The 27,682-nt window shown below is 52.8% G+C and overlaps 1 protein-coding gene across 2 annotated transcripts in view; it reads left to right on the top strand.

Moving 5' to 3' along the window:
- KLHL29 (kelch like family member 29) overlaps positions 1-27,682 on the top strand; it is a 305,682-nt gene that overhangs the window by 228,726 nt on the left and 49,274 nt on the right. For both annotated transcript variants that reach the window (XM_072770938.1, XM_072770939.1), the window contains 2 exons: positions 13,973-14,114; positions 16,491-17,003. In XM_072770938.1, the coding sequence (XP_072627039.1) occupies positions 13,973-14,114; positions 16,491-17,003 (655 nt within the window). The remainder of the gene's footprint in view (positions 1-13,972; positions 14,115-16,490; positions 17,004-27,682) is intronic.

The following is a 27,682-nucleotide window of genomic DNA, read 5'->3' as shown; positions in this document are numbered from 1 at the left end:
TTATTTGGGGCGATTTATAGAAGTGAACAGCCCCCAGAGGTGATTCTCGGGAGCAGTGGTTGGCATTGAGGGTGAGCGGCAGGTGGCTGCCTGAAGCATCCCTCTCCTGGGGCATATCTGGCTGAGAAAGTGTATTGCCCTGCCCACCTCCAGCCCAACCCCAGAGCTAAGCTTGGGGTTTCTCTGTAGGACCAGGAGCCTTCCATGTCCTGCTGAGCATCACAGGGTAAGCATTGGCTTCCTGAGCTACCATTCTATCAAGAATTTGAAAGAACTATTGTTATTTAAGAAGAAGAAGGGTGCCCCGTGACTCTGCCCCTGGCAGTCTGGGTCTACAAGCCTACCACGGCTCTAAGACCTTGACCTGGAATTCAGATTAGCTGCCACCAGAGCCTGTGGTGCCCTGGCATTGGTCTTGTGGCCAAACAACGGCGTTTCCCACAGGTGTGGTGTGTAAATTCAGATTCAGCCTGCTTTCCTCTCCCTTGTCCTTTCTTGATAATCCACAGCCTGTGGGGAATTTTCTGACCCCAGTCACCCAGAGCAAAATGATGTAGAAGAAAGACTGCCTGGGGCACAGCGTCCTTCTTGCATTCTTGGGTCCCCTCATAGTAATTATAGTGCCATTTTCTGAATGTTGTGTGCCGTTTGCTTTGTCCCAGCTCCTGCATTAGGCCCTGAAATCAGTCTCTGAAGCAGGATTATCATGCAGGCTTTATAGTGAAAAAGAAGGAACTCTGAGGGGTGACCTGATTCGTGCAAGGTCATAGGGCAAGTTAGAGGTGGAGCAGGCCTCGAACCCAGAGCCCTGATCGTTCTGGAGAGGGGAGGCACTTCAGGAGACCTGTGTGCTGTCAGCCTGACAATGCAATGTGTGGCGTCCAGGCTGGTTGGGTTTCCCCTAGAAATTCTTGGATCCTGTTTCTCCCCTCGCACCTTTCATTCCAAGCTTCTCCTTCCTGGGAAGCCACCTGGCGTGTGCTCAGCCTAACTGCATGAGGCAGGGTATGCAACTCACTCCACTTACTGTGATATTTAGGAGCAAGCAAAGGAAACTTCTCGTGTCTGCATATTTAAGCGCTTTTATTAAGTGGAACAAGCTATTTCTGAACACAAGAGTGGCCAACAGCCTTAGAGGAAATTAAAATGAACCATGACAATGGAAAATTGCACAGGGGCACGGCGGATTCTCCGGAGATAAATACAACAAGCCTTTCGACAGCATTCAGGAAAGACTAGAGATCATGGAGATTATGTTGTGAGAGGAAAAAAGCAAACCATCAGAAAATTAGAGCTCAGGCTGCTGGGCAGCCCCACTGTATGCTGGTCAGGCCCATGGGTGTCCCTCTATTAAATATCCACCCCCCGGGTCTGGTGGACAAGGTGGAGCCCAGAAACGATCAGCAGACGGAGCTTCACTCTATTCAGCCAGCATTTTCCAAACCCTCCTTGTGTGCGTGCTGTGTAGTTGCAATCAACTGAACTGTATCCCACCCCAGAATTCATATATCGAATCTCTAAACCCCATCATGATGGTATTTGGAGATGGGGACTTTAGGAGATAATTAGATTAAGATGAGATCATGAGAGCGGGGCCCCCATAAAGAGATTGGTGTCTTCATAAGAGGAGAGACTAGAATTTTCTCTCTCTCTCTCTGCTGTGTGAGGACACAGCAAGAAGGCAGCCATCTGCAAACCAAGAAGAGCTCTTACCAGAGCCCAACCACACTGACACCCTGATCTTGGACTTCCAGCCTCCAAAAGCATGAGAAATAAATTCTCTTGTTACGGCAGCCAGTCTATATAGTATTTTGTTATGGCAGTCTGAGCTGACTCAGTAGGGAACAGAGATGGACAGCCAGACCTTGGGCTCAGAGAACTCCCAGGCTTTGAGGGCTGTCAACTGGCACATCTAAGGGTTCAGCAGCTATTGGCTGTTACCATTATGATCCTGGTTCCTCCATTTGCCTGTGTGCTCTCCTAGGCCATACATTATTCATCACTGTGCGTCCCACACTGGATAGTTTCTCAGTAAGTGTGGGGTGAATGAATGAATGAATGAATGCATGCATGCATGATACAGCAGAAGCCAAGGAGCCCCGGCACAGAATGGGCGAAGCTATGCCAGTCAGCCATGCGTGGCAGGGAAGACGCCTTGCTCAGCGGTGAGGGCAGCCTTGGACCAGGCAGTCTGGACCCCTGCTGAGGAAGGGGCATCGGTGGAGGGGGCTTGTCTGGCACCCCTCTCCCTGACCCAGGGGTCCACAGCAAGCAGCCACAGGTGGCGAGCCCTGTGAGCCATCTCTCAGATGTCTCCGTGGTGAGCCAGGTCCAAGCACTCCAGGATACGGATACGGCACAGCCATCACGCCATCCTCTTATAGAGCCCGGCCAGGGCCCTCCACTGCTCTGGTCACCCAGGACTCGGCTCCTCCGCCACCGTCACTCATGAGGAGGAGGAACCATCTGCCCCAAGGGGGCTGCTTCCCTGTGACTCCCATCGCCGCCTACCACCACTTCCCTCTTGCACCTGGGCCTCCAGTGAGCCGGCATAGAGTCTGCCCTACCCAGCAAGCTTTCTGAAGACATGGACTGGTGCTGAATGATGCCATCTCCTTTAAAAAACAAAATCACTCAAACCACCTCAATTCTGAACTAAGGGAGCTGAGCTGGCCTGTGGCCAGAGGGCACTCCTGTCCCTCAGGACTCCGCCAGGCTGCGAGTTGTTCTCATGACAGAGAGCCTGAGCGAGCAGAAAGCAGAGGCGGGGGGGGGGCCAGGGAGCAGGGAAGATGTCCACTGGGTCCCTCGTGGCATGCTTCTGGAATATTCCACCGCAGAGCTGGTCGGTCCCGTACTGCGTGGGAATCGGGCTGCGGTCCTGAGACGCACACGCTCGGGTGCTGACCTGCTTCAGGGAAGTCTTGAAGTCCCCGCAGTAAACCTGTGTCAGCTCCTTCATCCGTGCCCCCCCCACCCCCGTCTGAGGAGCTGCCTCACAGGGACATTTGTGCTGCCTTGTTTGCCTCATTGTCCTGCCTGACCTTGGGGTGACCCTGCCACAGTCCCCTCGCCTGTGAAGGCTCTAATGAGGTCGCTAAAGACGTCTGTGTCGGGACCGCCTTGCCGGCTCGCAGGTCACTTCCCGCTCAGAGAGGCGGCGGCGGCGCGAGTCCCACGGCCGAGCTTCAGAGCTCCGAGGCCCCTCTCCCTGCCAAGCCTTTGTCTGTGTGAAAAAGTAAGGAACCTTCTGCCGAGGCCGCGAGGGTAGAGCACAGGAGTTTTAAAAGGAGCGTTAGGTGTTTGTTGAGGAAAGCTCCCCTGGGGGAGCTGCAGACCGCCTCCCAGGTCTCATTCTGGGCTTCTTGCTGGCTCCGGGGGTGAGGCCTGCACCCCAGGAGGCCGGGCTTCACCCGAGAATGCCCTCTAGGGAGAGCCCGGCAGGGTCTCGAGGGGCAGAGTGGCCAGGCCGGTCCCCGGCCAAGATGGACAAATGACCCCACTGCTCCCTGGGGTGGTTGGGAACCAGTTCTGGAGGCCCCGGAGCCTGGTTCACAATTAATCTTGGGGGCTCAGAGTCCAGGTCTCTGAGGGCCAGGCTGGAACAGCACATAGTTCAGTCAGGGACACACGTGTGTCCCCACACCAGCTCCTAGCTCAGCGGTCCTGCACGGAGCACTTCCCACCAGATTCACTGAGGATTTCATCTTTTTTTTTTTTTTTTTAAGATTTTATTCATTTAGTCATGAGAGTCAGAGAGGCGGGGACAGAGACACAGGCAGAGGGAGAAGCAGGCTCCATGCAGGGAGCCCGACGCGGGACTCGAACCCGGGTCTCCAGGATCACACGCTGGGTTGAAGGCAGCGCTAAGCCGCTGAGCCACCCGGGCTGCCCTCACTGAGGACTTCAAATCTGAGAATGACAGAGGCCCCCAAATGGCTACTGTGTGATGTGTGTCTGTGAGTCTGGAGCTGCTCCTGGGGAGGATGGGCGTGTCACAGGCTCTGAGGCTGGGAGGTCGCGGGGTGGTCCCGGGAGTGTCACTGCCTGCAGGGCCCGCGTTGGGAACCGTCCCATCAAAGGCCAGAGAGAGGCTGCTCGTGCGTGCCTCCCTTCCCGCCCACTTCGCCGCTGAGAATGAAGACAGGTCGCCTTGCTCCAGAGGGAGCTGCGTTGTCACCTGTGCCAAGGTGAGCGGGAACACGCAGGGCAGCTGGGCCTCGGAGCGGGCCGAGCAGGCTACAAGGAGCCACGGCCGTCAGGGGGACGATGAAAGGCCCAGCCCGGCTCTGCGCGCAGGTGCCCCGCGTGCTCCCCCTCGGCCCCGTCTGTCCGTCTGGGCCACTGGCTCCCGCCACATCACAGGCGTCCGCTGAGGGCCAGGCCTGCCCTGCACCTTTCAGCAGAATGAAAGGGAGACCGATATCACAGGGAACTGAAGCACAGAAAAGAGCCTCTTTCTTTTCAAAGACTTTCATTTGTGATGGGCTTTTTTTTTTTTCTAGGTGATCTTATTTCAAAGCCCCTTTGAAAATTTTGTGGGTTTTGTAATGGATGAAAAGTAACTTGGAAATGGGACTAAGAAGTTTTCAGTTGAAAGTTGTTAGAGGAAAGTTGAAAGCTTTGAGTTGTACGGTTCTACCAGATTTATCATGTCTTTTGTCCACGGGGCCCATCCGTGGGGGCGGAGGCAGGCCCGAGGAAGGGGCCGGGGGCCTAGACAGGGCACGCACCAGAACAGGCCCCAGCCACGGCTGTTTCACGTCCGCGAGGGGAGCCATCTGAGCTGCACTTTTAGCAGAAATGTCTCCAAGGTATAGACTTTGATGTGGGGAAAAGAAAAAGCAAATGTACTTCCAGAATACTATAGGAAGCCGGGTTCTATCAAAAACAATGGCTACCTCGCAGACGTTTCCTATCAGAAAAATCATTATGAAAGACGTTAAGGCCCAGACAGACCTGAGAGAGGGAGAGGAGGGCGTGGCCTGGCATGAGCCCTGGCGCAGGTCTATGCTGACGTGAGGAAGAGCCAGTGATCAGCCCAGAAGAGTTCTTAGGTAGAAAACCAGGAAAAGCATGTTCCAGAAAATGGAAGGGAAGGGAGGAAGGAGGAAATCTGAGGAAGAGGATGGCTACAGTGGAGCACAAAGGTGGGCAGAGTTACAGAGGGGAGCCGGGGCATCCAGAACACCATGCAGGGCGTGGCCATGAAAGAAAAAGGCAGATGGGTTCTAGAATAGCAGGTAGCATGGTCAGGCAACGCTTTTTCAAGTTTTTGCTCCCTGTGTTGGAAAGCCAAGGGAAAGGGGCTGAGGATGAGAGGGTGGGAGGGCGAGAGGGGGAGAGAAGTGGAGACAGAAAGGACTCGAAGGTGAGCCCTGCAGCACATGTTGGCTTTGGAGGTGGGGGGTGTCTGTACTGCCCTGCTCTGAAGCTGAAGAATTGGCCCCACTGGAGAGTGTCACGACCACACTAGCAGGGTTTGAGGGAACACGTCTGTGGTGGCTTAGGGTCTAGAGGGTCTGCGGAAGTGGGAGACATGAGGGAAGCTCAGCATGCTGTCAGGGTCAGAGCAGGAGGTTCAAGTGGGCTGGACACAGTGGGGGACCGGGAGGCCATGGCTCCGCTCTGGTACTCAGAGCACCAGGGGAGAGGTCTAAGTGTCACTCCACCAGGGTTGAGTGTGGATGCAGCCTTGACACGGCTGAACCAGTTTATGCGGCTGTCAGCCACAGCAGGGGTAGGCTGGAGGGAGGTGGCCTGGGAATGTTCCAGCCAACCCAGATCTCTTCGGAGGGTCTAAGGATAGAATAGACGTGGGTTAGAGCCCCACATGTGGCCCACTGTAGCCATTATCAAACTTCTCCAGGCCCTATTACTCTCATCTATACAATACAGGTGAGATCACCTCCAGAATTCTTCATGGAGGGAAATCACATCATTCATGCCTGTGCTTGCCATGTAGGAGGCACCCAATAAATGTGAGCCGTTGGGATGGCAGCAGTCCCGGCAGCCCCATCTCATCTGTTCCTGGCATGTGCTTATGGCTGGGCCTGCTGGATCTTTGTGGTGACCCGTGAGAGAAAAGGCAAGGAAGTGGTCAGCGGTTGCAGGTGACTCTCAGGGCAGGACACAAAGCCTAGGATCACAAGGCCAGGTTAGGGGCTGACTGACCACTGGCCTCCCATTCTGTCTCCCACCCTTGTACATGGCTGTCCTCGGCGAGCTGTGCCTTGGGGTCACTCCCTCCTTCCTGGGCTCTCTTACACTGCTCCCATCACATCTTCTTCCCCCACCCAGGTTCCCGGCAGGAACACCTGCCCCCTAGAGACATCATCATATTCTGTAATATGATTGGAATCTGAATATATATTTAAAATGACAAGATTGAAATTAAAATTTAAATAAAGAATTACTTTTCTGTAAGTTGCTCCGAAAGCAGTAATTTAGCAGCAAATTGATAGAGAAAGGTAAGCACTGGTCCTTTAAACCATCATGCAGTTTCCGGCATTCGAGCCAGAAGTGTCTCAATTTAACACATCATTGGTTAGTATTATTAGAAATTTCAGCGGTCTCCGGAGCACATTATGGCGGTGCTCTGAAGGGGAGGCTGAGGGCGCCGGCCTGGGTCCAGGGGGCCAGAGAGGGCAGCCCCATTAATGAGAGCAGGAGGGGCTCCAGAGAGCCTCCCCTAGCCCCAAGTGGGGATTTAACTGTGATTATTCTCTTGTTTGTAGTTCAGTGGCAATCATGAAACAAGAACTGAGAGACCCATAAATGTCATTTGCTCTTCCCAGAGGACACAAATTTATAGCTTTAGCATCTGACAAAACGTCCTTCTGACCCCTTGAAACCTAGGCTGAGACCAGGGCTCCATGAACACGGAGTCACCACGTAGCTGGCTCCTGTGAGCCACATGAGCAACACCCAAAAACCTGTCCCGTTCAGGACCTGCCTGGCAGCTTCAGCTCCTGGCTTCCCCACATTCAGGCACACAGGCCTGCAAACTTGAACGTCAAGACTGTGAGGTCCGTGGACTACCTATATTACCTGGTAGGCTTGTTAAACCACCACATTTAGGAGTTCTCTGTCCCAGACCTACTGAATCAGAAGCTCTGGCGTGGAAACCTACATTCCCAACACACACGTACACCCACCCCCAGATATTTATGTGAACTCACACTGGAGAACCCCTAGATTAGAGGTGGTCAATGCTCTACCTGCATGACCTTGGAATCAGTGCTCTCACTGACAACTTGCGAGTCCTAGAAAGCCAACAGTCTAGTATAGCATAAGCTGTAATCTAAAAATCCCAGACACCAAAATAGCTCCTCCCCAAACCTGGATTTCCAATATTAGAATACCATTCTTTAGGTAAAAAATTGCCTTCCTAGGGCCTCGGCTTTGTGGTGCAAGAGCCCCAGGGAGAGTCGTACAATCAGGCCCAATATACCAGTCTGAATAAGTTTAAATTGGCTTCCATCAGCCCCCACAGGTTAGGACTAGACACCATGAAGAGCCTCAGTGCCTTGCAGAGGGAGGGAGGCTGGAAAGGAGATGAAACATCCGCCTCTTCCCAGGAGTGGCCTGCCTGCTGTGCACAGTCCTGGAGCTAGCAGCCTCTGCAGTGTGATTTCCCAGCAGGACCCAGGGCCTGGTGATCAGAGGTGCTTGAGCATAGTCGCTTCTGCTGGGAGCTGTGTGGGAACCTACTCTTGCTGTTCTCAGAGTTGCCCAGAGTAAGAAGGGAAAGGAAACGACAGCTTTCATAGTCGATGCTATGCCTGGGACACCCAGGGCCTCCACCATCTGTGTGCTCCCAAATCTGTGGGTCTTTGCCACCACCCTCTGCAGACTGTGACTTTGGGGCTCTGCTGGCTTTCTCATGTTGCCCAACCGCCAGACCAAAACCTCACCCAAGTATGTCTGAGCCACAGGGCACATGTACCTGGAATCTAGCTGCAAGGGAAGCTGGCAGAGAAAGTTTTCTGGCTTCCACCTCAAGATGGGGGATATTGCCAGGGTGCCAGGCAGTCAGAGAAGATGCCAAAAGTCCACCGTGGGGCTCAGGCTGGATCAGCAGTGGTCTTTCATCAGAAGGCACCCTCAAGACCCAGAGCCAAAGATTGTAAGGGTGCCACGCCACTGCTTGTCTTTTCCAAATTAGGTGGAAATTATGGGGAGTCATGAGACAAAACTGAGGCTGCAGGTCAAGCTCAGAGTACAATCAGCCCCAGATTATCCACCATGTTGCCCTCCCCGTGGCTTGTCAGTTTCCACCCAAGATCCCTTCACACCCCCATCCAGTGGTGCCTGGGGCGGGGGGGGGGGGATATACCAGCTTTAGCTAAAGCATTTATGTACAGTTCCCACTATAGTTGTGCTGCTGGCATCCTCTCTGGAACACAAAGGATACAAATAAAACTGTTGCATTTATATGTCAAGAGCAACACCCACATGACTCTTTGGTCTTTTGCTATTTTGCAATATACACAGTAGACTGTGTATCTTTTTTTTTTTTTTTAGTGGCTTTAAACAATATTTCAAAGTATCTCACAAATTTGTGCACAGAAACTCTAAGACTCTAAGAGGTCTGGGCTGGACCATCTGTTGCTTCCATGGTGCAGAATAGAGTCACTTGGTGGTATTCATCTGATTGGGAGATTTGAGGGACTCAGGAAGAGACTGTGAGAACTCTTAGAAGGCTTGGCTCCAAGCTGGCATAGTGTCATAGCATCAAGGGTCTGTTTCCTGCAGTAGCTCTCTTGGCCCCTGTCATCCTCATGAGTCCCTGGCACAGGCATATCCTGTCCTGCTGGTGTAGATTCATCGAGGGCAGCAGCCAAGCTTGACTATCACTATGACCCAGTGTCCAGTGGTGCTTCTGGCCCACAGTGAGCAGGGAAGTATTGTGTGACCGATTAAAACGAGGTGAGGGCTGGGGGACTCCAGGGTCCCTTGAGGGGAGTGGGGGAGGAGGCTCCCTGCTGTGAGGGAGGGGTCCAGCTGTGCCCAGTGACACCCAGTGGAAGGCAGTCCCTGCCAGCTCTGTCAGCACCACGCAGTGACAAGAATGTCAAGGCTCACAGGTTCTGGTCTGTGGGGGCAGGTTTATTAGCATTAGCAGGAGACCGACATGGGCGCTGGCATTGTCACCCTTCCCAGAGGAGGCCACTTGAACCGCAAAAGTGGACTCTGGAGCCTGACTCTGTCAAACGTATGTAGGCTGGAAACATAGTAGTCATTGGTGGCAACTTCAGCCCAGATCCATCTCCCTTAGTGAATCTCGCCTAGCTTTTGCGGCCTGACCCCAACCCCATTCCTCTGGATGCTCTCCCTGACTTCCAGGCTCTATTGATTCACCATCTTCTGATCTCCCTGGGCAAACAGTGGAGGAGGCTGAGCTCTGGTTTCTCCAGGCGATCTCCCAGCCCCACGGAGGCAAGCATCAACCTCAGCATCCCACGTCTTCCCTCCCACTCAGCCACATGGGAGGGGGCCAGTGGAGCCAGGCACTAGGCCTCCGAGCAGCCTCTGGCAGCATTCAGGGCAATAACATTTGCCCAACACACAGGGTCCCCATGGTCTGAAACCTAATCTCCCCCAATGAGGGGAGCTCATTGCCTCCCATTTTCCAAGTACACCAAGCTATTTCACATCCCTGTTCCATTACAGGGTCCGCTCTTCTGAAGTGCCCCCCATGCATCCCTATGTCCATTGCACCAACAGTGATGAATGCTCCTACTGTTGGCCAACACTGCAGCTCAGAGATGTTGCCGATTCATTCATTCCCTGGGCACCTACAACAGGCCGGACACTGCCCCGGCTCCCTGTCCTCATGGAGCTGGCCCACCAGTACAGGGGTCCATACAGGCCCTGCAAGGCAGTGTGTGGAGACTGTGGTCGTCGCGTGCAGTGTGTGGGTCCAAGAACAAGTGGGCATGTGAGGGTCCCAGGCAAGCTCCGTCCCACCATCTTTCAAACCTTCCTGACCACCTGGGATCCTGCTCACCTACATGGCACCTTTGTGCAGAGTAGAAGAAACTAATCCCTCTGGATGGACAGCTTAGAAAAAAGTAGCCCCCCTGGGTGGTCGCAGTGTCCTGGATGAACCGCCTGGTGAGCACGAGATGCCCCGTGGAAGGAAAAGTGTCCCTGAACCCTCTCCACTCCACTGGGCATCTTTGCACTGTGCACTACCTTTGGCCCCGCACACGTCCCCTAGACAGAGCAGCACCCCCCACCCCGTGCAGCTCGGTGGGGGTTGTGTAACTGGTTCTCCCCAAGCTGGTAGAGCACAACCCAGGGGCCCTGTGAGGCTTGTCTCAGGGTGGAGGTTCCCAGCCCCCGAACCAGCAGGCGCTTTGGCTCATTGCTGCCATCTCACAGAGAGCTGCACCCGTGAAGGATCGGGGTCTTTAGTGTTCTTCAGTCTCGGAAAGAAGCAGGATGCTGTCAGCTGCCGTAAAAATGTGACCTTTGAAAATTTACAAGAGCTCTGGGTTTAAAAGCTACTGCGTTAATGATGCATCCTATTAGCATCTCATTAAAGGGAAGCAGAGAAAAGCCTGCCCAGCCCGATGATGGGCAGAGAGGGCCACTCCACAGAACCAGGCAGGAGGAGGGCTCTCCTCACCTGCCTCTCTCTGCTCAGTGTCATCGTGTCAGGGGAGCAGAAACATGGCCAGGAACACTGGCAAAAGGCCCGATGTCTAGGTGCCAGATGATGCCGGGGGAGGGGGCCGGAGGAGGCTCCCCCGGCCTGGGCTGCTCTCTTGGTTGGCTTCTGTGGCGTTTTTGTACTGGCAACCCCCTGGAAGGGAGATGTGGAACTTAAGAGACCTGGAGAGCCTTTGGTGGGGTCACAGATCACAGACCTCTGGGAACTCTGGACCGACGGAGAAGGTATTAGCAGGAGCTTAGTTCAGAGCTGGAGACATGGACCCCCCCACACGGTGCCCCCGAAACCTCCAGAACATGGGGACCATGTTCCTTTGGGCCTGGAGCCCTTTGCGGTGCCTCACGTCACCAGCTGCAACATCCCTCACCCACCTGGGTGCCCAGGCTCCTGGCAGAGCACACGACCGTATCCAGTTTTTTTCCAGACCGAGGGGAGAAAGGAATGTTCATTTCATTGTTTTATAAAAACAAATAGAAATTTCTGAGCTGTGATTTGCTTGCAGCGTCAGAAGTTGCTGGTGCGCGTGGAGTGAGTGGCCAGATTTATCTTTCCGAAAGGAGAAAAATGAAAGACCCTGTCTCCCTTCTCCCAGCAGAACGGCGTTCTTGTACGTAAGAACTCACTTGTGATATTCATGAAAGACACAGCCGAGCAGCAGGCCTGTTGTAGCCACACCCAGTAGTGCCAGCCACCCCGCAGCCCACCCCTGGGCGCCCGGCTTCCCCTGGGAGGCTGAGGTGCCTAGTTTGCAGAGCTCAGCGCTCCCAGCGGAGCTCCCAAGCAGCTGCTTGAGGGCGGGCCTGAGTGCCAGTGCCCGGGGCAGGGCCTGGCAAGGGGCAGGGGCCTGGTGCTTGTTCCTGAACAAACCACCTCACCAACAACCACTCAAGTGAATGACCTGGCAGGAGTGTTTGGAGCCAAGGGCCTAAGCCCTTGGGAAAGTGTGCAGTTTTCCAAGTGCAGAAACTCTGCAATTTTAGAGCAAAAACAGGAACTCCTAAAGTTTTAGAGTTCAGAAGCTGATTATTCACAGTGGAGCAGGAGACCCCGACCCGCACTATATGGTGGTGGTAACTGCGCAAGGGCCAGAGTCTCCCAAGCGCCCAGAGCCCTTCCCTTCCCTGTCAAAGTACCAGGTGGAGGCACGCATGCTGATTCAGAGGGGTACAAATGGCAGGGTGGGAGGGCCCTGAAAACCAGGCCTGCCTCAGACCGGAGAGGCCTCCGGGAACCCTGGGCCGCAGAGAGGGGCTGCAGCACCCCCTACTGGCAGTGGGCTCTCCATACTGTCCGTGAAGGAAGATGCTGGGATGAGGCTGGAGTGTCATCCTTCAGACCTCACCCCAAGACAGGGCCCCAAATGGGACATCCCACAAGCTCCTTCCCCTTCACATGCATCTGGTTATGGGAAGAGACCTCTGCACCTCCCAGCCCACGAGCACCCAGGGGAACCTGGGAATGCAGAGGTGGCTGCAGACAGGGCACTCTGGAAAGCCCTCTAGAGAACACTATAGAAGCCACGCTTTTGTTCCATAAATTCCATAGGACTATTGGTGAGTGTGGCCAAATCCCCAGCCCCCTTCTCTAACACCCCCTCCACACCACCACCACCTCCACCACCACAGCCAACCCCAAGCTCCCATCTGTCCCACAGACAGAAATGGGGCAGCGGCCTCTGAGAAGGAAGCTTGTCCCTCGAATTGTTCTTTCCTCCGGAGATTCACTCTTTCCCTTTTGTCTCCTGCTCTGTTCACAGAAGTGCAGCATCTGAAATGCAGGCCAGAGATAAAGTGCAGCCTAATGTAATTAGTTCTGTGCAGCCTACAGGTCCTAATGGGATATGGCTCCGCTCCTCCCAGTCGGCCCTAATGCAGGCGCTGTTTGTCATCTGCATTATGCATCAAAGCCCCAATAAGTGCTGTCCTCCATCCTCTCTACCTGCTCCTACCCAGCCGTTCCTGCTGCTCAGAGGGGCCCAGTGGGGATGCTGCTCCCACCAACTGGCTCACTGGGTTAGCTTCCATGAGAAGTCAGGAGAACCAAGGCCCTCACCTGAGAGAAGCCTGCCGATGCCCCTTGAGGCCCCTTTGGCCTTCTGTGGCTGTCCCTGGTGGACAGCCATCTCTGCCCCTAACCCCACTTCCTCCTTCACCCCAAACCTGGTTGGGTTCTGGCTGCATGCCTGGGAACTGCAGAAACTTCCTGAAACCACCTCTACTGAGACCCCTCCCTCCACCCCCACCACAACCCAGTTATCTGGGTCCCAGGCTCTCCACATGCTTTTGGATTTCTTCTTCTTCTTTCTTTTCTTTTTTTCTTATTATAATGGTAATGGCCATAGTAAAAAATTTGGCAAATACAGAAAAGTAGAGACAAGAGGATAGAAGTTACCCCTATTTGTCTCACCACATATTACCCCTGCTAGCATTTGGGGTTTTTTCTCTCCTGCACATACTGTTTTACATGTGAGCTTATGTTTGTGTCATTTTATGTCCTGCTTTTCTCATTTAACATTATAGTGTAAGCATTTTGCCATCTCATTTCAGTAAACATGATTTTTAATGACCATATAATATTCCATCAAGGCTGTAGCTCAGAGACCAATGTTGTGCTAATGTTTGTTTTCAGCCTGGGGTTCATTTTCTCATTAATCTAAATATCTGAATTAGAGAATGAGATCCTGAAACAGAGAGCCTGCCTCCTTCCCAGAAGGGGGCCAGGACCCTCCCAGGAGAAGCCGAGGGTCCCAGGGATGATGTTCCCTGCTCTGAGAGGGAACATTCCGTCCTCCCATGAGTCTCAGCCCCACCTTCCCACACTGCCTCTGTGGAGTGACACATTGGGGGCCTCAGAGGCTGTATGGGGCCCGACAGTGGTGCTTTGGAGAGCCGTCTTCTCACGTGTCAAAGGGCCAGGCCCGTGGTGGCATTGAGCCTAGGCTGAGGACACAGCTGGTCTTCAGCCCATGCCCATAAATGTTGCAATTTATTAACGACCTGAGAACCCGGGGAGCTTCACTTATCACAGCCCAGAAAGCTTTCTATCCTAATAGTTGAGGTGGAGTGAGTGGCTGCAGAGGACGGCCGGAGAGGCACCAGGTTGGGTCTTCCTAGGGGTGAGAGGGTAGCAGAAGCCTACAAGCGCTAAGCCAAAATGCTCTGCAACTCCCTGGTGGCGCCGGCTGCAGGGCCCAGTCTTTGCCGCTGACCCCATGGCACTGCTCAGGGGATGGGCCCCCAGGCAGCCCTCCTTCCCAGGCCGTGTTCATCCTTCCTCTCTGCTTCTCCCCAGGCCCCTGGAATCTCCAAAGCGGACAATCAGACCCAGGGACTCACGACCAGCATCCGGTGGGGGCAGACGCCCATCAATCAGTCCACGCCCTGGGACACTGATGAGCCGCCCTCCAAACAGATGAGGGAGAGCGACAATCCAGGTGCGTACTTCATCGGCAGCCAGAGACCCCCACGCCAGGGCTGGGAGAGGCGTCAGAGGTCCCCTGGGTGCTCCAGCTCTTCGGCAGGTCCTGGTCCCTGGGCCTGCAGCAGCCCAGGCCTCAGGCTGCCTGGGAGTAGGGACCACATGTGTCCTGGGCAGCAGCTGCATCTCTGCCCCTTTCTCTGCTACTCAAGAAAGCTTTTGGGAGGCCGAGGAAGCAAGAATGACATCACAGCAGTGACTTCGAGTCTGCTTTGTGGTGTTGTGAATAGCCCCTCCCAAACTTTAGTACTCTGGTTCCTACATTTCTCAAGCCACACCTGCCAGTGAGGTTTCACCTTGCCGACGTTCATATGAGAACCGGGATGCTCCACCCCTCCCCGCCACTGGGACTGGGTTGGCTCTGACCAAAACAAACACCTTCTCTGTCACTACTGCATGTTGGACCCAGACCTCCCCTTAGGATACGCAAAACACGTCTCCTCACTACAGCCCTACAGCTATGTGGACACCTCACTCAGCCTCCCCTCCAAGTCAGCCGCAGGATAAACACCCCAGGTCCCTCAGCCACACTCTGGAGCCTGGGGCTGCTGGTTCCTTTACCCTCCAGAGAATTACTTCTCCCTCTGCATCCCCAGATACCCAGAACCCAACGCAAAGGACCTGCACATGCTATGCCCACCCTCCTTCGTTCAGCCCCTCTACTTTGACCATTGCAGCCTTAGATCACTTCTGATTTGTTGCTAGCCCCAGACATGCGCTGTCACCAGTGAGCCCCTAAGACTGTCGTGGTAGCAACTCTGACCCCTGTCCGTGTCCTCTCTCAACCGGCCTCAGGCAGCGGGATGTGGGGACTCACAGGCAAGTCCTCATCAGTATCTTCCTGTAGGACTCTTAAGATCTCTTCAATTCCAGCTTTTTATTGCTGACCTGTGCCTAACCCTCCCGATGTAATGTCACCTGCAGATTGGGTGGTGAGCCAATCCTCCCTATCATTATCCAAACCATTGATAAAAATGGTGAGCAGGACTCGGTGCACATCCCTAGAGACCTCCTCTAGGTCCCCAGCACCCTCTGGGCCATTCGCCCTCTCATAGATCAGCTGCTTCCGTGGCCCAGCGTCTCTGTACCTTCACCAGAGTCATCAGGGAAGCCACCAGCTGTGCTCCAGAGTTCTGGTGCATTGTTCCAGGCTCCCTGGCTAATTCCAGAGAAAAATGAGCTTAGGAAGGCAAGCCTTGTCTTAAGACACCAGGCTGGCTCACAGTGATACCACCTCCTCTGCTTCAGGCTTGGGGACAATCCCCCTTGGCATCCATTCTAGAATCTTTCTGGTACTGCTTCACCAGTATTTGCCAGTCTTCACTGCCACTTCCAGCAGCATCATGAAAAGCAAGGTGGCCTTTGGTGATGGAGACTGAGCCCCACACTCATTCACTCAGAGGCAACCCCAGACTGCCCTTCCCTGTCACAGTATCTTCTGGCTTCACTCACAAGCATGTTTGGGTCACCTTAATGTCACCTCACCTCAGGGGGACCTAGCCCTGCTTTGCCTGACCTGGGCACAGCTGGCCTCGAACCTTATATCAAGACTCAGGAGGTGTGCTGGGCCAACCCTGTTCAGTCAAAATTTCCTTAGGGGCCAAATGCACTTCTGCTGTTTCCCCCAGGGCCAGCCATGCAGGGGTTGCTTAGGAGAAAGCCCGGCCCCCCAGCAGGGCAGTGAAGAGCAGCCCCTGCCAGCCTTCCCCTAGTGCCCATACCTCCTGCTCTCCCTTCATGCACCACAGGGCTCTTGCACGGCTCCAGGCTCTGGTGTTCTCACCTTGCCCAGCAAACACCTACTATCTTCACAATCCACCTTTCTCCCCACCTCCTCCAGACAGCTCTTCTCCAGAAAGGAAGGAAAAACATCAACATTTATGGAGCATTTAACACATGCAAAACACTCTGCTAGCTTTTCTTTTTTTTTTTTTCCTTCCCCAAATATATTTTCCTCATTCCGTTCTTCCCAGGAGACCTCTGAGGTAGGTATTGCTAGTTCCATTTAACAGATGGGAAGAATGAGGCTCAGAGAAGATAAGCAACTTGCCCAGGGCTGCTGGCTAATAAATGGCTGAGTCAAGATTTGAACCCAGAACTCATTGAAGGTCTCTGCCTTTTTTTTCTCTCTGTTTTGTTGCCTCCTGAGCTCTCCCAAGCAGACTGTGCTCCCCCTCTGAGCCTCCACGGCCATCTGCTCACATACCCCCAAAGCACTTATCCTATGCTACCAACTCTGTGACCCCAGCACCCAGCCCAGGGCCTGGGGCAGTCAGTGTTTGCTGAGTGAATATGTATCCGGCAGATGACATCTCTTCTGTCTCCCTTGCAGGCACAGGGCCATGGGTGACCACGGTGGCCGCCGGGAGCCAGCCCGCCCTGATCGCACACTCCTATGGAGTGGCCCAGCCTCCCACCTTCAGCCCAGCTGTGAACGTCCAGGCCCCGGTCATTGGGGTGACCCCCTCACTGCCTCCCCACGTGGGGCCCCAGCTCCCGCTGATGCCAGGCCACTACTCGCTCCCACAGCCACCCTCTCAGCCACTAAGCAGCGTGGTGGTCAACATGCCCGCCCAGGCCCTGTATGCCAGCCCGCAGCCCCTGGCCATGTCCACACTGCCTGGCGTGGGGCAGGTGGCCCGCCCGGGACCCACTGCCGTGGGCAACGGCCACATGGCAGGGCCCCTGCTGCCTCCACCACCACCAGCCCAGCCGTCCGCCACCCTCCCCAGCGGTGCCCCTGCCACCAATGGGCCCCCTACGACTGACTCGGCCCACGGGCTGCAGATGCTACGGACCATTGGCGTGGGGAAGTATGAGTTCACCGACCCCGGGCACCCCAAAGGTAAGTTCTGCTGCCCGCATACTCCCGGGTGCCCGCACCTAGGCTTCCCCGAGTGGTCACGATGCAGCGCGGACAGGAGTATGGTTCCCGGCACCCTGTGCTCTCCAGCAGCTCCCCCACTGGCCTCGCCCAGCCCAGAGTAGACGTGGGGCCTCCCCTGCCCGAGACAGCCAGGCCCAGACAGAGGAGGCAGAGAGAAAGGTGGAGGAGGGAAGGACAGGCGAGGTGAGGACATGTGAGCAGGCAAAGAGAGGAAGGGAAGGGAGAGCCTGCACAGTCCGGGGTCCTTCTGCCTCCAGCCCAAGCCCTAGGCCATTCTCACCTCTGACCCCGAGGCCAGGCCAGGTAGGAAATGAGCAGGAATCATCTGCTCCTCTTAGGGCTCCATGGAACCTTCTCCATTTTCCACCCATGAGAACAGAACACAAATTGTGTCCTTGCCCAGATAACCACCCCCTGCTGTGCTACTGGATGAGACCAGCTCCCCAGAAATTAGGTGAGAGGGATGTCTCCCCAGGAGATACTCCCAGACCATCCTGGGCCACTTGGGATTTTTTGTTTCAAAGACCCAAGCGTGGCTCTGTGAGGCTCCAGGAAGGAGCACCTCTACCCTCGGCCTTCAGTTAACCCATTTCCCCCAGCCCCAGGGCAGTGTTCAGGCAGATCCTTGAGAACAGAGCCTGCAAGCTGAGCCTCCCAGCCTTAGGGTTTAGGACTAAGTGCATCAGCAAACAGGCCTCACTCCCAACATCTGTCTGAGGGGTCTATCCAGCTGGAATGCAGAAGGGGGCAGAGGATTGGGGGCCACAGATATTAGACTGGTGGGTGGGGTTCATCTGCCCCAGACTGACTTGCTATGTCTTAGAGCTCCAGACAGCCAGTGGAGGAGGGAGGCAGACGTGCCTGGACCCAGGTGCAGGCAGGAGGGCACCTGGTGGGCAGTCTGCCTGCTGGGGTACCCTGGCCTCCTCTGGAAGGAGAGAGTAGATGGTCCTAGAGGTGTGGACCTCTGGGTACCTCTGGGTACCGCTTCCCGGCCTTCGCGTTCGCAGTCCCCGGGAGGTGGCTTCTCCAGGGGCCCTGCCTCTCCACACAGCAACGACTCCCACTAGCCATTCTTTCCTGCCTGCTCTCGTGCATCTCTATCTTTATCCTTTCGAGCAATTTTCAGACCTCGTCAAGCATCCCAACAACAAAGCCGTGTCTAGATCTCCACTGGGTTTCATTCCCTATCTGATTGCGCCCCAACTGCCTTTGTTTTGGAAATTAGCACTAGTTTTAAATGACAAAATTATAGAAAATTACATCTAAATTCTGGTAAACTCTTGCTTTGTTTAAGATCTTTTTTAAAAAAAAAATTGACTAAATTGATTTTTTTGTTTGAATTGTTTTGGTTAAGCTCTCTTTCCCTTAAAAAGAAAAAAAAAAAAAGCTTCCTCCCAGTTTATACGCTGCCAGCTGTGACACAGTGGGAGCTGGATGTCCTGGCTGCTCCCCAGGCTGTGCCAAAGCCTGGGGCATTGGGAGGGCTTCCCTCCCCCCCGCATGGGCGTATCTCCCCCCACCCCCAGAGGCCTCCTGGGGCTGCTGACAAAGGGTCTTGCCGATTTGCGGAGTCTCAGACAGGTACCTAGGAAAAGGGCTTATTCTGGGCAGAGAGGTAACTGGCCCAGTTGGGCCTGGAGTCCCTGGTTTGGGGCTTAGCACAGAACCGGGGGCTGCCTCCCCAAAGGCACAGGTGTATCCCATCGTCAGGCAACTGAGCCCATAAGCTCGGGGAGCTACAGGTGGTAGAGACACACCGGACCAGCGGACCATTGCAGAGCCGCACCTGTGACATCTTTCTGGGGCCAGAGGGTGTGACCCATCCTCCGTGGTGAGCCCAAGCCCACAGACAGGAGGGAAGGAGAGGCCCCCCATGGAATTTTTTCTGTCTGCCCCTAAAGGGCAGATCCAGTGCGAGGTGAGGGCCACGCCTGGGGTAAGCCCAGAAAGTGTCCACAGCCCTGCCTTCTGGTAAACCAGTGCGAGCCCTCCAGCTCCAGCCAGTGACAACCGGTGGCCCGTCGTCACATTGATTTCCACAGTTGGCCAGGGAGCTAGCTGTTCCCCCAGAGACTACATTTAACTCACTTCTCTATTTACCGCCTTCATCAGTTGATTTATCCCCTTATATTTGTGGTGAAGACAGTGAAGCATGAACATACAAATGCCTCCAAACTCAAGCCTGGGTGGGTTTTTGGAGGTTTTTTTAAAAGTAATTTCTCCTTTCATTTCTAATCTTAAAAGCCTTTATTGCTAAAGCTATAATTTGTCTGTCAGATCTAATGTCAAACAACTGCATATTTTTTTAAAATAAGAAACCCAGATTTTGAAACCAAATCTTTGAAACTTACCATGTGAGAATCATATTCCTGACAAGACTATGTGGGTTTGGATTTGGGTCACTTTTAATTTTGCCCCTAGGGATTTTACATCTCCAAAACCCAATTGATTTCGCACTCCTAAATGACAGACGGCTGACTCCAAGTGGGAACCAGGAGGCACCGTGTGATGGCATCAACACCAGTCAGAATTCCACTTAAGGAAAAAAAAGGAACTTTCCTTTTCTCCTGTTTGAAAGCTTGCCCGGCATTATAATAAGATTCACCATAGAGCTCCTTAAGATCTAGCTCATTAAAGTCCCGCGATTTTTCCTCTATTGTTTGACATGACAACCTGGCCTCTCACGGGGTTGAGTAATTATGGAGAGATCCCCTCCATGAAGAACAGGTCTTGCCAGCCAGAGGGATGGGCCACTGGTATTTTTAGACTTCATTAGTGCCCTGATTTAAAATTTCACATTTTGTTTCTTGTAATTATCTTCCAATCGACTGAGCTGAAATTTCTGTTGGGGCTATGTTAGTCTGCTTTCCCAAAAAGGGCGTTGGGACTTTAATTTAAAACTTAACCAATTGAAAAATAAAGGTGGTGCAGAAATGCTTTTTGATTTGCAATAGGTCAAGCGATTGTCTCTCTTCTGTGACTAGAGAAGCCAGCTTGCATGCAGTTCACTTTAATGAGTGTTATTTAAATGCATTGAGCACATATAGATTTTCTTAAGAAACTTATAAGATAAATCTTTCTTTCTCTAAGAACAATTTGGGGGTAGGGTTTCATTCTTTAAAAAAAAAAGATTATGTATTGAAAGCTAATTAAAATAGATTTTGTGTGTGCAAAGTGATAAGGGAAGAAAAAAGAATTAGTTCCATTTGAATCCTGTTATCATCTACCTGAGGCCTTTGTCTTGTTGGACTGGAAACTGTGAAGCAATCCATGGGCAGAGGTGGTGGCCAACGTCAGGCCTTGTGAGATGAAGGAGAGAAGTCTAGTGTCACTGACCCGGTACCTCAGGAGCCCAGCTGTGTCAGGGTAGAGGTGCAAGCTCTTGGTGTCATTTTTCTATCCTCTACCTTTTTCCACAAATGATTCTTGGTGGCTAAGAGGGTCCGGAGTCCTTTTAAAGCCCCAGACTAATAGTGAGCTGCAGAAAGGTTGTATTTTTACCTGCATGTCCAGGGAGAGAGAAGTAAGGTTGCACATGCTCCCTCTTGCTTCTGAGCCAAAAAGCCAAATCCAAGTTGACCAGAAATGATGAGCCTTGCCTTTTCTGGCTTTAGATTTTGTAGGCACAGGGAAGGGGGCTATGAGGATTCCCACGCCCAGGTAGCTGTGTTGTAGGGTGTGCTCAGCCCCTTCTCTGTAGTTTCGCCTCATCCTTCTCATCTTTGCCCCAGAACCCACCCCCACCCCACCCCCCGGGGAGCTCTGTGCGTCTCTATGTCATCTTCTGCTTGGACAACAGCCACCTTTTCTCCGTGAGTGGCAAAGACAGGATCTGGTAAAGATTCTTTGAGGCATAGTGAATAGCTGTGTGGTGTGGACAAGTCTCCTCACTTCTCTAAGCCTCCTTTTCTCCATCTTTAAAATGGGATGACCAGGCAGCCCAGGTGGCTCAGCGGTTTAGCACCGCCTTCAGCCTGGGGCGTGATCCTAGAGAGCCAGGATCAAGTCCCACGTCCAGCTTCCTGCATGAAGCCTGCTTCTCCCTCTGCCTGTCTCTCTCTCTCTCCCTCTCTCTCTCTCATGAATAAATAAAATCTTTAAAAAATATAAAAAATAAAATGGGATGACAGTAGCATCCTCACCGGGCATAGAGGAGGTTTGAATGAGATTGTGGACATGAACATACATAGTACTTTGTCCTCTGAAAACCAGTGTTCCTGTCAACACTGACCCCAGGTCTAGAGAGTTCAGCAGAGACAGAAGCTAGTGAAGGAGCGGGAAACAGAGCCCCTCCACGGTGCAGAGGCGATGGCAGCAGCCCAAGCTTGTTCTTACGGTTGGCAGCCCCTGGTCAAGCAGCTTCATGGGACCGCCATGTCCCCATCCATAGAGGGATGTGTCACCTTCCTGGCAGGAAGATTTTGGACTGCTCTCCCCAGCGTGGAGCCCAGCACAGATCCCATCCATCCCTGCCCCACCCTCTGACATGCCAGGGCACTCTGCTCAGTACATATTCTGGAAGCAGCTGGGAATTCATGATAAAGCTGTTTGCCCACGCATGGCTAGCCCAGAGGCACAAAATGTCCAAACTGAAATCAGCTTCCCACACCTGCTCTTCTTGTTCCTCTGTCTCAGAAGTGACATCGTGAAACCATCCAGGAGTCCAGAGTCAAAGCCCGTGGTTGTCCTTGACCTGCCCTTATCTCCCTTATGCCCTGAGTCTGAAAAGTCCTCTGACTGAGCCCTCTCTGCACCTCTCCTCTCTCTGTCCCCAGTACCACTCTCCTCAGGCCACCAACGCCTCTGGCCTGCATTGGTGGCCTCCAGGCTCACGGCGCATCCCCTCCCACCCGGATCCGTGGGGCACCCACGTGGTCTTTGCTGAACACAAGTCCCATACTGTCACTCCCCGGCACCTGCCTTTAGCACCCCCTGCACTTTCAGGACAGTGCCCAGCCTCTCACATGGGGCCTCAGGGTCTGCCTCCACCTTCATCTCTGCTGTTTAGCTCACAGGCTGTCCTGAAGCCACTCCAGGACCAGGGTCGTCTCCCTTCCAGCTGTGCTCGGTGCCTGGCCACACACCTGCAATACAGTCCCCCTGCTCCTGTGTCACTCTCCCCGCTAGACTGAGAGGCACTGGGGTGGCGGTAGGCAAGACTCCCTCCCATTCGCATTGCACCCCCAGTATCCCCACCAGCGCCCAGTGCTGAGAGATGCTCAAGAAGAATTAGATGAAGGAAGGCACAGAGCACTAGGTTGAGAGTCACCGCCGAGGTTCTGTGACTCCTCACCGGCCACCTCCCCTTTGTGTGCAGAGAGCAGGCTGGCGCCCAGGCACACAGCAGAGTCCCCACAGGAGAGCTCACCCTGCGGCCAGCCACTCCCCCACACATACACCTGTCCCACACTGCTGGGAACGGAAAACCATCTATTTCAGAGTCCCTCCTGTACCCAGGCACCTCCACCCAAATACTTGCCCCAGAGCACCAGGGATCTGAAACTCTGCCTCAGTTTCCTTGTCTATAAGAGAGGACATACTAGAACGTGCTTCTTAAAGTCATTGTGAGAACTGAGTGAGGTCCTTTACATAAAGCCCTTGGGATAATGCCCAGCATGTCATAATCACTACAAAAGTCTTTGCTATTACCCTCTTCACTACCACCGCCAGAGCCACCTTTCAGTGTCCATGGCCCTTTGGGGCCCCAGGATAACATGAAAAAGCCAAAGGCCTGTTTATCTTGAGAGTCTTGAAAGATTGTGTCCACATGGTGTTGTCTGAAGCACCTTGTTCCCAGGGGTCCACTCTGAACAGAAGAACTTGCCTTCCCTCCTTGTAACTCTTTCCACCCCTTCACATTACCCCAACAACCAGAAGGAACCAGGCTGTTGCGGAGACCCTCCCCCTAATTGCAGGAGCTCTCTGTGGGAGGAGGGCTCCTCCTATCTACCCTCAGGGGATCCCAGCATCCTACTAGATTCAGCTTGATGCCAGGGTGCCAAACTCACTGCGTGGGGCCTCCTCCAGGGCCATATCAGTAGATGGGACAAATGGAATTCTGTTGCTCCTGCAGACGGATCAACCAAGGATGGAAGCAGAGGGAGTGGGTTAGGAGCATGTGGCCAGCAGCATGGAAGGTGGCAGGGAGCCCAGATCCACACCAGACTCCTTGCATAGAACTCCACCTCCACTGTCTGCTAACCCAGTGGACTGTGCTAGAACACTGGTGTCTGAGCCTCAGTTTCCTTAGTGGTCACATGGAAAGAATATTAGTGCTATAGTCCTAGACAAAGACATGTTTTAAGGCCTTGATATTATATGCAAAGTCTTAAAACAGTGCATGGCGCATAGTAAGCCCACAATAATGTTAGCCGTTGTTATTACTACCACCACTATAAAGAATCCTGGAGAAGAGATATTGTCTGGAGCACCTTTGACTCAGGCCCACCATTGTTTCTAGAACAAGGTTGCCCAAAATAATCTCCCAGATGCAACTGACATAACCCTCACTACAGATCTGGAACCAAATGCACAGATCCACTGTTACCCTAACTTTCCCTTTCCAACCTGCACCCCCCAACACATACACACCCTCACCCAAGAAATATGTGTCTCAGAGCCTGTGGAATGTGACACTTCATCAACACAAGGTGTTTGGTCCTGGCCTGAGCAGTACCTGCCCCAGCCACGCCTCACAAAGCCCTCCTCCGCTTCCCAGGGCTATGGTCTCCTGGGGTTTGTTGATCATTAACTGGAGGGTTGTCCATGGCTTAACTGTCATGTTAACAGATCATTTGATGATGAGTGAACCAGGCAAGTGGAAAGATGCAGCAAAGGCCACTAGACCACCTAGTGACCATATTGTTCTCAGAGCAGAGGCTTACCCCAGTACCCCAGCCTCTGTACAACCTTCTCAGGGGCCCTCTGCTCAACAGGGCACCCAGGGCCCCCTCCTCACTGAGCCGAGTACATGCAACTGGGAATAGCATATGGGATTTCAGCCTCAAATCTCTGCTGAGCATTTGTGAGATCAGAAATCACACTCTGGCTCTAACTATTGACAGGCAGAGCCAGCAGAGTCAAGACACCATGGGAATGAGAGGGGCCTTCAGATTAGAGCAGAGGGAGGGAACATTTGCTTTCCGGGGGCTTCAGGAAGTGGTGCTGACCCACAGCAGGAAGCCAGCTGTCCTGGTCTCAAGCCCACACAGATACCAGCAGGGATAACCACTAGGTTCCAGATCACCAACCCTCAAAGGCCACTGGAGGGCTTGAGTCATGTCACCTCCTTCCCTGGTGCCCATCAAGCATTTATGGACCAAGTAATGTGTGTAGTATTAGTCACCTGCTGTGTGCAAGGCCCACACTTAGCTTCTCCTACTCAGAAGATCCTGCAGAATGTGCTAGCTGCATGCCCAATAATATTCTTGGCTCCTACTGAATATGAGGCCCTGGGGGGATACCTACAATGTTCCAGACACTGTGCCAGGTGCTGGGAGAAATGGCAGTCTCCCTGAAGGAGCTTGCACCCCACTTGGGGAGTCCAAGGGGAGCTAGCAATAAAAGCCACAGGGGCTAGAGAAAAGAGATCAGTATGGGCTGGGCCTTCAAAGGCAGTCAGAATGCTGGAGGGAAACTGAGCAGAAGGGAGATGGTCCTACAGAGGCAAGATCTTAGGGAAGAATGTTTGAAATAAGAGCCAGTGACATAGAATTATGACTCTCAGTAGAGAAATCATGATTTCTGTTATACACACACACACACACACACTTCTGTTTAAATGGTTTATATGACCTGTCCTAAGTTGAGACAGGTTCAGCTAGTGATTTACACCTAAGGGCCCCAGAAATCTGTTCCCTGACCTCTTGGTACACAAAGTTCAGGAAGCCTGGACTTTCCTCCAGCTTCTTGGCTTCACCTGCCAAGGTAGTGATGATGGCCAGATAAGGATCCATGATCTTGGGCAAGAGTCTATTTTATTAGCTATTTTGGTCTTGCAAGATGAGGTCATTCTGGCCAAGGTGAAGTCATTCTGGCCAACGTCAAGTCATTCTGGTAAAGGTCAAGTTGTTCTGGTTTTAGAAGGCCACTCTGGCTTGCTCTGTGTCTGGCTTGCAAGACCCCATGGTCTTCAGGGGCTTTGATCTGGGTGGAAAACCCTTGAGGGCCATTTACCCCTGACTGGGAAATTGGAACACACCCAGGGACCAGATATTCTGTGTAAACCTTTCTCTCTCCTATTGTGACAGGTTAATGGCAAGTTTCCTGTTGCCTAATCACTATGCAGGCATCTAATGGCACGCTGTCTTTGCTAGGAAGGGCATGCCCTGTCAGGCTGATCCCTAACATTTTTCAGTTTGTGAGGTTGGGAATGAGTTGTGAAAGTGGAAGAGCTGGGCAAAGCTGTGGTGTGCCTGCTGCCTGTCCCTATGTGGTGGGAAGTAATGGTACCCCAAACCATGAAACCAACTGGAGGAAACGTGGCACAACACCGGCTTTGGTTGAAATTACATCCCATTCAAGAACATGCTCACTATTCTAGAAACATGAAAGATCAAAATAGCACATGCATGGTTAGGAACCAAAAACATTGTGTAAATTGCTTAAAGGGAAAAAATGGCCAAAAGTTTGCTATCTGATGAAAATAGTTAACCATTGCCTGTTTTCATAGCATAACTCTCTTTCTTTAAAAAAAAAAAAAAAAAAAAACGTATCTTAGAAGGAAGCCCAAGTGTTCATCAATGCATCACCAGGAAAATACTTTTTTACTTTCTAGCTCTCCCAGCAGCCTTTTGGATGACCTAGCACAGCACTGTGAACTGTCTGGTTTTGCCCAGTGGCCTCTCACTGCCTTTTCTTCCTCTCTTCCAAGTGACTTCGCAGTGTTGTCATTGCTCTGTGTCTCAGACCCAGGTCTGCACATATCCTGTTTTCCACCACTCGCTGTGGGACCAATGTCATGGGCTGTGTGTTAGTGTGTTGGGGCTTCCATAACATAATGTCACCCACTGGGCAGCTTCAACAACAGACATTTGTGTCTTCATAGTTCTGGAGGCTGGAAGTCCAAGATTAGGGTGCCAGCAAGGTTGGTTTCTCATGTGGCCTCTCACGTGGCCTCTCCTTTGTGCAAGCACTCCTGGTGTCTCTTTTTTGTCTTATATGCATTCAAGTCATAGTGGATTAGAGTCCCACCCTTGTGAGTTCATTTAACTTTAATAAATTCTTAGAGGCACTACCCCTAAATACAGTCGTTTTGGGAGTTAAGGCTTCAACATATGAATGGGGTGGGAGGACACAATTCAGTCCATAACACTCTGCATGTCAGTCTAGTTGGCAAATGGAATTAGAGTTTGTCCTTGTCATCTTGCCATCTTCTTTCTGGACAATGTCTCCTCCCCAGTCAGACCACACTCCTAGCACCTTCACTGACCTTGCCTACATGGTACCATTTATGACTGGACCCCCATACGTGTGTGAGTGTCTGGTCCTACTCTTCCTCCCATTCGTGCCTTGGGGAGCTGCTGGCAGTGAGCACAGTGCTTCTGTGGGATGTGCCACTCTGATCACAGCAGCATGGCCTGGAGAGGCCCAGTGAGCAGGCCCAGAGCAACCTGGCATGATGGGCCCTGTCTCTATGTGGCTTTCAGTCTGCAGGGACAGATGTTTCCAGGCAAAGAGCTCCTAGCAGCAGATGAAGTAATTGCTTAAGGAGTGGGGAGGGTTTCACAGGGGATTCCCTAGAGACAATTTCTGAGGACTATGTGATATCTTGGTGAGATCTCTGAATGTCACTTTCCCCACCTATAAAATGGGGCAGGGAGGGGGGTTTCTAAATGACCTTTACAGTAATACTCCACTCTCATATTCACTGTAGTGGTGTGGAAGGGGTGAGAGGGGTAGAAAGGAGAGGGATGGGTTGTTGCTTAGGAGTAAATTCTCATCAACAGGGGAAGGTGATGAATTGCCTGGGAGAGCACAGCTGGGGAGTAGGGACGGCAGTCAATGGTGGTAGATGCAGCCCTGTCTTTTGGAAGGGCACGGAGTGGATGTTTTGTATTCATTATACATTCACTCTGCGTTTATGTAATCCTTGCAGCTGCCCTATGAGTGGATTCACAGAGGGAAAACCAAGGCTTGGATGAGATACCCATCCAGATCTAAGTGGTAGCATGGGAATGAGAGTCAGGATGAAAACCACCTGCCTCTAAAACTGATTCCCTTTCCACCATACTACACCTTAATGCTTCCCTAGCTTGTCACTCAGCGTATCCAGGCTAAATATGGATCACGATGGCTGTCTTTCATCTAGGGTCATGTGTCTGATACCTCTCAACATAAATTGGTGATTCTTGGGTTCTTTCCTCATCTCTTAAAAGTACTGTGTGATGGGTGGATGGGTGAGTGAATGGATATAATTCCTCAAGTAAACCCATGAGGGACTTTGGACCATTGGAGGAAGGTGCAGACAGGGCACTGGCCACCACAGAAGCCACTGGAGCTTGGGAGTCAGGCAGCCCTGGAGATTCTTTCCCACCATGGCATCTCTCACACCTTATACAAAGTATTACCAATGCAATAAAGTTAATGGAGCCAGTCATCCAATGAAGGAGCCAATTCCGTGCAAAGATGATGCA

The sequence above is a fragment of the Canis lupus genome, chromosome 12 (genome assembly GCF_048164855.1).
Source record: "Canis lupus baileyi chromosome 12, mCanLup2.hap1, whole genome shotgun sequence".
Lineage (NCBI taxonomy): Eukaryota > Metazoa > Chordata > Mammalia > Carnivora > Canidae > Canis > Canis lupus.
Note: the sequence above shows the minus strand (reverse complement) of the source record. Positions and strands in the feature narration are given on the sequence as shown.